This window comes from Aphis gossypii, chromosome 1 (assembly GCF_020184175.1).
Source record: "Aphis gossypii isolate Hap1 chromosome 1, ASM2018417v2, whole genome shotgun sequence".
In the NCBI taxonomy this organism is placed as follows: Eukaryota; Metazoa; Arthropoda; class Insecta; order Hemiptera; family Aphididae; genus Aphis; species Aphis gossypii.
In genome coordinates, this window is record NC_065530.1 from 48,837,738 (window position 1) to 48,848,441 (window position 10,704).

The 10,704-nt window shown below is 42.9% G+C and overlaps 1 protein-coding gene across 1 annotated transcript; it reads right to left on the reverse strand.

The window, feature by feature from the left end:
- Nucleotides 1-449: 449 nt before the first annotated feature.
- LOC126555853 (uncharacterized) lies at nucleotides 450-8,561 on the reverse strand. The gene has a single exon (XM_050210761.1). The coding sequence runs from the start codon at nucleotides 7,138-7,140 to the stop codon at nucleotides 1,870-1,872; it is 5,271 nt and encodes a 1,756-aa protein (XP_050066718.1). The 5' UTR covers nucleotides 7,141-8,561; the 3' UTR covers nucleotides 450-1,869.
- Between the last annotated feature and the right edge of the window lie 2,143 nt (nucleotides 8,562-10,704).

The following is a 10,704-nucleotide window of genomic DNA, read 5'->3' on the forward strand; positions in this document are numbered from 1 at the left end:
TATTGTAAGCCAAGCTTATGGAAAATCTTGTGTTAAATTTTCAACTCTTAACTACTTATACAAAACTCTTTATACATTTTAACTACAAAATAATTTGCAAAGGTTTTTTTTTTCAAAGGACGAATTTTTTTCAATGTTTGAACTTTAAATGCCAAAAAAAATTGAGCTTATGTATTTTTATAATTTATAAATCACTATAAAAATAACTTATGAAGAACTTTTGTTAAATTTCCGAGTATTTTGACTCAGCAAAAAAAATGTGCGGTAGGGCTGCACAAGAAGCCGGTGAAAATGTGTGATTATAATTACGTCTTAAAATCGATAACCCTGTGGGAGGGGGGAAGTGGACTGTATGTAAAATATAATATGGAATAGGAGCTGATAGATAAAACAATACTAAAATAACGATGATGCGAGGTACCCAAAATACAATACAATTGAACCAATCGTTTACATTAGACAAATATGACAATTTATTATAATATGCTGCAATCGAGATATTCTTACGTACTAGTGTTAGTGGTGCGCGATCACAAGCCGATCGGCAAAATCAATATAATAATATGTGCGTCGAGTACGACGAATAAATCAGATAAAAAATAATACAAAACACGTCGAAGACGTATGACGATAAATGATAACAAAACAAATAGTGAGCGTGTGTACGACCTGATAACGCTGATGGTTGATAGCAGGTGATAAAACGGTGATGGAGCTGTTGTCCCAAACGACGATGATAATGTTGGTCACGTCGGTGAAGTGTGCGACAATGGCACTTCCGTCGAAAACGGCGAATTGGTCGACGAAGGCGTGGAGACGTCGGAACGAATATTCAAATAAGCCGGCGCGGGCAAAACTACGTTCGGCACCCGTTGTCGCGACGTGACAACGCGGTACAAAAACGGCAAAACTATAACACGTCGTGGCTGACACGTTCGTACGATGTAGGGCGGACGGACGGAAAAGCACGTGGACGCGTGAGGCGGATTTCGCAGTGCGAATGTCGTACTGGTGACGACGAAATACAAAAAAAACACAATTAAGCGGCAACGACCGCGAGGCGGGTTCACTCGTCGTCGAACGGACGGGCGAAAAACAAACAAACGAAATAGGTGGGTGACCACGACTTGAGGTCGCACAGCGAATACTCGGACGGGCGACGGATACAAAAACAATAAGTCGTGGTGTCGGCACGGACGGCCGGAACTAGAATCGCGTAAACGCTCGTACGCGACAAGTTCGTGAGCAGCGAGGCTCGGGTGCACGGAACAACAATATGGCGGTATTAACGGCGACGGCGCACCGGGTCGCGTTGGTCAGAAACACGAGGTTTTAACCCAAAAGGTGCCAAGACGGCGGAGACGCGACACTTGTGTCCTAGACGGATCAGAAACGACGACAAAAAGCGATAGCGACGGACGGCTACGGCTAGACCGCGATGGTCGAGTCCCCTCCCCGGGGGTACAAAGTTCGCTCGCACAGTTTTTGGCGGCGGAGCAGCAGGGCGACAACGTAGCGACATAGACGATGTCGCATACGACCGCCAAATTCAAAAAACAAACTGGATTGTATATCCAACATTTCCTCCCCGGGTTGAAAGATCCAGGGTCTTTCAAAAAACATCAGAGTTGAATATTGAAGTTGAAGTTCAGATCGTACACATTACAAAGTTACGAGAAAAAAAAAAAATAAATAGATAACTAAAATATCATAACAAATAATACAAATAAAATAAATCATTACGGGTACCTAACACGCATCAACCGACAAATAATTAACAGGGATTACATAAATGAAAATAGTGACTGATGCACGAGAAAATAATAGCATAATTAGAATATGTACATGACGAGGACGTAAGGACGAAGGTCAGGGTTCGATCGGTAGACGTACAAGTTTCACGACTGGACGCTTGTAAACACCGTCTTGGGTGCGCACGGACACAACGCGAACGACATCGTCGGAGCCGGGGTGGACCTCTGTGATGCGACCGAGACGCCACTCTGTTGGTGGTCGAGACGGAGCTTCCACGATGACCATGTCGCCTATCGTTAAATTCGGAGTCGTCTTTGACCATTTTTGACGACCTTGCAGTGTCGACAAATACTCTCGTGACCATCGTTTCCAGTAAGATTGATGACACTGTCGGATGAGTTGCCATCGGTTGAGGCGGTTGATTTGAACGTCGGTAATGTCAGGTTCGGGCACGGCTTGGAGCGGTTGTCCAATCAGAAAATGCCCCGGCGTTAACGCACTCAAGTCGTGCGGATCGGAGGACATCGGCGTAATCGGTCGGGAGTTCAAAATGCCCTCGATACGGGTGGTCAAAGTAAGGAACTCTTCGTACGTCAGTACTTGTTGGCCAATGACATGCTTTAAATGAAACTTTACGCTTTTGATGCCAGCTTCCCAAATTCCGCCGAAATGTGGCGCGGCAGGCGGGTTGAAGTGCCATGTACAAGTCAAGTGTGACGAAAGTTGGTCTTGAACCTTGGCATCGCGGAACAACGCTTTCAGCTGGCGCGCGGCGCCGACGTAGTTCGTACCGCAGTCCGAATAAATGTTGGATGGAATGCCACGTCGGGCGACGAAACGGTCCAGGGCCGCGAGGAAGGCGTCTGTGCTGAGGTCCGACACGATTTCAAGGTGCACTGCCTTGACGGACATACAGATGAATAGCGCGAGATAAATTTTGACCGACTGCGCATTTCGACGGCGATGTTCCTTTACGAAGAATGGTCCTCCGTAGTCCATTCCAACGTGTGAAAACGGTCGATGAGACTGGACCCGGAAGGACGGTAGATCGGCCATAATCGGCTGCGGGCGGGCGGCTTTGTGACGTGTGCACGGCACGCATGAAAAAATGACACGTCGAATCGCAGCGCGACCCGACAAAATCCAAAATTTTTGGCTGAGCATTGACATTACTAATTTTGGTCCGCCGTGTAGAAATGACAAATGATAGTGACGGATGATTAACTCGGTGAGATGCGAAGACCGCGGCAACAATATCGGATGCTTCGCGTCATGACTAATATCGGAAAAGCGCAGACGGCCTCCAACCCGTATGATACCCTTTTCGTCTACATAGGGTGCCAACTGCGCCAGGGACGGCGGCGAAATCACAGATTTGATTTTCAACATCTTTAGTAAGTCGGCGAAATAATGTTGTTGCGTGCGCTGCACGGCGATGGATAATGCATTTTCCCGTTCGGCGAACGTAATTGGACCGACGCGAACAGGTTGTCGACGAAGACGATGACACAAATAGCGCGATATGTAGGACAATACGCGCAGCATTCTGGCGAGCGACGAAAATCGATCAATAAATTCTAGCGATGACGGATAAACATTGACGGCCAACGTCATGGTGACATTCGGCCGGATCTCTGGCAGCTGTTCTGGGGCGAACGGGATAAATTTCGATTGGGGCCACTGGTCTTCGGGAAGCCGTAGGAACTCAGGACCGTTCCAGTAAATGGATGATGACAACATGGCTTTCGGCAACAGGCCGCGGGATGCGGGATCTGCAGGATTGTCGTGCGTTGAGACATAATTCCACACGCAACCCGGTAATAACTGATGTATTTTAGCGACCCGATTGGTCACAAAAATTTTGAATTGTTTTGGGTCCACGGTCAACCACGAAAGAACAACTGACGAGTCAGACCACGCGCGCAAACGAGAAATAGACACTTCGGTAGACAACACACATTGGACGTGATGAAGTGTCTGGGCCAACAACAGGGCCCCGCATAATTCCAAGCGAGGTATGGAGAGTGACTCGTTGGCGGCGGCACTCTTCAGAGGAGCGACCTTGGTCTTACAGGTGATGAATTTGACGGAGATGTCACCGGCGGCGTTAATGAAACGGAGATACACAACCGCTGCATATCCTTTGATTGAGGCGTCCGCGAAACCCAATAACTGAACGTCCTGATGACAGACGACGTCGATGTGACGTGGAAGATTTAGATCGAATACAAGCGGAAGCTCAGTGCAAAATTGTTGCCACATAGATTGCAGTTCGGGGGACATCGGATCGTCCCACCCGAGTTTATCGCACCATAATCGTTGCATAAAATATTTTGCCCACAAAAGCATAGGGCCAAGGGCACCAATAGGGTCGAACAGACGGGCAATGACGGACAACACCTGACGCTTCGTCGAAGACATGTGGTTAAGACTGGTATGATAGGCAAATTTGTCGGTATTCGGGTCCCAATGCAAACCTAGGACCTTTACGGAGTGTTCTTCGCGCGGATCGAACGATATAGACAGCACGCGGTCATCGGGAGAAACGGACTCGAGGACGATGGTACTATTGCTAGTCCACTTGCTCAACATGCAGGCACCACTACGTAATAGACCGACAATATCCTCTTTCCGACGTAGTAGGAGCTCGTCGGCTTCGGCCCCGATAACGATGTCATCGACGTAGGCGGCTCGAGTAAGGACATCTTTGGCAAGCGGAAAACGATGACCGTCTTGCCGGTCGAGCTTGTGAAGACAACGAATGGCAAGATACGGGGCGCAGTTGAGACCGTACGTTACAGTACATAATTGAAATTCGACGAGGTCGTCAGTAGGCGAGTCGCGCCAAAATATATGTTGAAATGCCCGGTCTTCTGGACGAATTAAGATTTGCCGATACATTTTAACGATGTCGGCGGACAAAATGTACCTGTACATACGGCAACGAAGTAGAATATCACGTAAATCAATTTGAAGTTTGGGTCCGGTGCATAATACATCGTTTAACGAGCGACCGGAAGACGAAACAGACGATGCGTCGAACACGACGCGAATTTTGGACACGTCACCGTCAGCCTTGAGCACGGCGTGGTGCGGAATAAAATATTTACCAGGTTCCGGAGCCGGTACCATGTGTCCTAATGATTGATAGGTGGACATGAACTTGCGATAAGCAGCATACAACTCGGAATCCTTAGTCAATCGTTTTTCTAAGTTGTAAAAACGTTTCAGCGCGATAGAGCGCGAATCACCGAGACCGTGACGTAATGTGTCTTGTTGTTGAGCCGTATTCGCGAACAAATGACGAAATGGTAGTGCGACACAAAATCGACCGGTAGAATCACGCGAAGTAGATTTGGTAAAATATTCTTCACACCACTGATCTTCCGTGGTGGGTGACGTAGGTGCGGCGGGTTCTTCGACCAACCAAAACTTTTGTAACAAATCTCCGATTGAAGGCGGAGCGATGGCGGTGGTCAGCGTGACTGGGGGTGACTTGCTCGGAGTGGAGAATGAGCCGAAAATTATCCAGCCAAGTTGAGTGTCGAGGGCCGATGGTAAACCCGGATGCTGCTCCACACCCGCGTGTGGGCGAATAAGACTAGGTAAAATGTCTGCGCCGAATAAAACGTCGATGCGCGACGGAATGTCGAAATTGTCGTCTGCGAGACGGAGGTGTTGGTACTGTTGACGCACGGCTATCGGCAACCGCGTGGACGGCATGGCAGCGGTAATTTGTTTTAAAATAACTAATTCAACGGACGGAAATAAATAGTCCGATTTAAAACGTGACGAAAATTGACAGCTAGTTACACCTTGCACGTGGGACACAGGATTTTGCGCGAGACCAACGATGTCAGACTTATAACGACGTTTCGAAAATCCAAGCCGCGCGGCACAATCACTGGTCACGGCCGAAATCTGCGAGCCACTATCGAGCAGCACCCGTACGCACTGTACTCGTTTCCAAGCGTCTATAATATGGACAATCGCCGTACCGAGTACGACGGTAGAATTGGTGCAGGCTGCACCGACAAGTGAACTAGAACCTCCACTCGACGTGGTAGGTTGCGATATCGAGGTAGTGTTCGGAGTCGTATTGTCTGTAGTTGACGTTCGATTTTGTTCACGATGTAGTAAGGAGTGATGACGTTTACTACTGCATGAGCGGCACCCTCCTTTTGACGGGCAGGTGTCGAGCATGTGCGACGGACTCATGCACGCGAAACACAATTTGCGCGACAATACAACATTTCGGCGTTTGTCGACGGACATTTCGTTGAACTTCGGACATTGATAGATATTGTGGTCAGTCTTATCACATGACAGGCAACCTCTCGATTTCGACTTGGTCGATGTAGACGTAGTAGCGGCAAAAACGGATTTTTTGGGCACAAACGTTTTGTGAGACTGCGCCTTAGACTTGTCATGCGGTTTAACGGTAATATCTTGTTTAGTAGAATTTTTTACGTTCTCTAATATTCTGCACCGTTGTTGTACAAAATTTAGTAACTCGTCGAATGTCGGAATTGTAGAATTCGACGCATTGGATTCGAATAATTGAATCGTGGTCGGATCGAGAACTCGAGAACCCATATGGAATAATAAAAAACTTGAAAGGTCGTTAACACCGAGCGCTTTAATAATAGCTACATTTTCTTTGAATGTGTTGATAAATGATGTCAAAGCTGGAAGCGATTGATGTGTAATAGGTTTAAATGCGAATAACTTGTCTAAATGTGCCGACGCTAACAGGCGTTTATTGTCGAACCGAACGGACAGTGCTTCCCAAGCGAGGGCGTAGTTGTTCGCGGACAGCGGTATTGCTTTGACAACGGCGAGAGCGTCACCCGATAAACACGATAGTAGATAATGAAAACGTTCGGCATCACCAATGCCGGTGTTATCGTGTACGAGAGATACGTAAATATCGCGGAACGATCGCCACTCTAATAAACTACCGTTGAAGCTGGGCAGCTGAATCTTCGGTAACGGAACGAATTGTTGTGGCGCGGACGCGATCGACGACGAAGCAGACGATTTAATTTCGGAAGCACTCACGGGAACGACACTCGCGACGACTGTTTTAATTTCGAGACGCATACTCTCCAAAGAGGCGATCATAGGACGATCATCTTGATCAAATTCCGCAACACGATTAAGATCGATTAACGCGTTAATAATAACATCTTGTTGACGTTGAAATTGTTCGACGTATTCATTTAAATCATCGGCGTGAATAATTAACGACAGTACTCGGTTAGCATCAGCACGGGCAGCTAAGGCTGTGGCATGAATACTTTTAATAGAATTTAAAACGTTGTCGCGTTTGACACGAGCTCGAGCTAGAGCGTTTTCGGGAGTCTCTTCCTTTTTTGGTGGCATGACGACAGAAATACGAAACAAATGTATAACAATTTAATTTAATAAGATTGTAACGAAAAAATCACACAAAAATAATATCCGGTTCGAAGGACCAAACAATGTGCGGTAGGGCTGCACAAGAAGCCGGTGAAAATGTGTGATTATAATTACGTCTTAAAATCGATAACCCTGTGGGAGGGGGGAAGTGGACTGTATGTAAAATATAATATGGAATAGGAGCTGATAGATAAAACAATACTAAAATAACGATGATGCGAGGTACCCAAAATACAATACAATTGAACCAATCGTTTACATTAGACAAATATGACAATTTATTATAATATGCTGCAATCGAGATATTCTTACGTACTAGTGTTAGTGGTGCGCGATCACAAGCCGATCGGCAAAATCAATATAATAATATGTGCGTCGAGTACGACGAATAAATCAGATAAAAATAATAATACAAAACACGTCGAAGACGTATGACGATAAATGATAACAAAACAAATAGTGAGCGTGTGTACGACCTGATAACGCTGATGGTTGATAGCAGGTGATAAAACGGTGATGGAGCTGTTGTCCCAAACGACGATGATAATGTTGGTCACGTCGGTGAAGTGTGCGACAATGGCACTTCCGTCGAAAACGGCGAATTGGTCGACGAAGGCGTGGAGACGTCGGAACGAATATTCAAATAAGCCGGCGCGGGCAAAACTACGTTCGGCACCCGTTGTCGCGACGTGACAACGCGGTACAAAAACGGCAAAACTATAACACGTCGTGGCTGACACGTTCGTACGATGTAGGGCGGACGGACGGAAAAGCACGTGGACGCGTGAGGCGGATTTCGCAGTGCGAATGTCGTACTGGTGACGACGAAATACAAAAAAAACACAATTAAGCGGCAACGACCGCGAGGCGGGTTCACTCGTCGTCGAACGGACGGGCGAAAAACAAACAAACGAAATAGGTGGGTGACCACGACTTGAGGTCGCACAGCGAATACTCGGACGGGCGACGGATACAAAAACAATAAGTCGTGGTGTCGGCACGGACGGCCGGAACTAGAATCGCGTAAACGCTCGTACGCGACAAGTTCGTGAGCAGCGAGGCTCGGGTGCACGGAACAACAATATGGCGGTATTAACGGCGACGGCGCACCGGGTCGCGTTGGTCAGAAACACGAGGTTTTAACCCAAAAGGTGCCAAGACGGCGGAGACGCGACACTTGTGTCCTAGACGGATCAGAAACGACGACAAAAAGCGATAGCGACGGACGGCTACGGCTAGACCGCGATGGTCGAGTCCCCTCCCCGGGGGTACAAAGTTCGCTCGCACAGTTTTTGGCGGCGGAGCAGCAGGGCGACAACGTAGCGACATAGACGATGTCGCATACGACCGCCAAATTCAAAAAACAAACTGGATTGTATATCCAACAAAAAATGTATCGATATTTATAAAAAGAAAAAAAATTAAACAAAAACGAATATTTCAAATGCTAGTTCTAAATAACTGGTACAATTTTCAAGTATCTACGACTTATACTTTTTGAATAATAATAAATATTTAAAACCGTTCAAGGATAAATCGTTAGCGTTACGCAATTTTATAGAAATTTCAAATTCAAACGCTCATAACATTTTTTCTATTATGAGGTTTCAAGTTTTCTTTAAAGCTATTTGAAGGAAAACTTATGAACAATTTAGTGTTGATTTTTTTAACCTTAGATATAAATAAATAAAAATAATAATGAATTTTCAACTACAAAATTACTTGTACATTTTCATGATTTTGACACATTTCGTAAAAATTTGAACTTTAAAATGTTTATAAAAAAAAATTGTGATTAATGATTTTTGATTTTTTTAACTACAATAAAAACAAATTTTTAGAAATCTTTTATTAAATTTTTAAGTTTTTTTGGGCGCCCAATTTTTTTTTTATTAACACTTAAAAATATACTTAGAAAAATCGAAAATTTCAGTTGTCTATGAATAATTATTTTGAAAATTTAACTGTATAATATAGATAACACTAATATAAATATTCGGTGAAAATTTCAAGTATTTATAGTGATTCATTTTTGACTTACAATCATAATATAAAAAAATGATTAATCGAATTGTCAAAAACTGGTTTTGAGTAAGAATTCCCATCATTTCTTTTTAGAATATTGAAAATTTTTTACTTTTGACCTCTAGAATGCATCAAGGATATTCACTTTTCCATCGGAAACCACCCCTGAAGTTTGAAATTGAAGCATTTATTGTTACTTTTCAAACTCAAAACCACCAAACTCCTATTTTTACCGTGACAAAACAGTTACACATGCGTGTGTTGAAATTCACTATGAAACGATAAAAACACTGTTAAAACCGTAGAAATCAAACGTATCTTTCAATGTATACGCAAATATACAGCCACCAACGCTTAAGAGCATACTGTGAAGATTCTTATACATTTTAAGAGCAATATCAACATTAAAACTATTTCCTGTAAACGTCTTTTTTACCTTAGAGTGAACCTAACTCTGCAATGGTCATCTCCTTCACGACATCAGTGATTTAACAACTGAATGAACAAAAACCATTTACCTTGTGCATTTCAACCTTTAGAATCCTACTTATTTTCTTATCCAGTTGGTCTCATAACGTACAAGCTGGTACGATATGCTTAAGAAGCCTATTTATTAGAGTATTGAATTGTTAAGAAAAAACGGGGGACCATTATGATGGTTATTGCTTGTATTTGTAATTTCATCTTACAATATTATGTATAAATATTATTATATTTTATTTTAAAATAAGTCAGAATATTTCTGCAAAATCACGATTAGTACTTCAAATGTTTGGCGTGCATATTAATAGTTTATTGCGTTGTAGTATATTTTATTTTTACTTACTCAATAGATCAAAGTTTTAGTTAAAAATTATTCAACAGTGTCAAACCGTCATCAAACTGTACATTATAATCTCCACATGATAATATTCCAATTAAAATGATAACAATTACTATTTTTTTTATACTACCTGTACTCGACATTGCATTTAGAATAATACATTATTATTTGGTCAATCTACTGTCGAATAAAACAAATATTATAAAAAAAACATGATGAGAGCTCATCTCAATGTGTTATCATGATACGCATTTGGAGTAATATTGTCATTACAGATAACGTTATATATTTTACGCGACTAATTTCGTCTTCATTGATACTTTTTCAGTACAAATGTATATCACAAATATGACGTAAACTGAATTATTTCATTATAATGAAAAATTAATATCTGATCCTAATATTAAATGACATAACATTTTTTTTTTTTTTGAAATAGTCCACAGAATATTAAATATTAAATTAATTTTATACTTTATTTTATAATTCATAATACGATGTAGTGAACTTTGGAATTAAAAGGACAAATAAAAATTATAGCTGAAAGTAAATTAAATTATAATTTTTGTGTAATGTGTATACTATATCATGAATCACATAATCTGAAAAATAATTGTACAATTTAGAATTGAATACCTACTTATGGAAATTTTTTTAAAAAACGTATATTATTTGGACCA

Coding starts and splice junctions, on each gene's coding strand:
- LOC126555853 (XM_050210761.1), bottom strand. CDS start 7,140: ATGCCACCAAAAAAGGAAGAGACTCCCGAAAACGCTCTAGCTCGAGCT.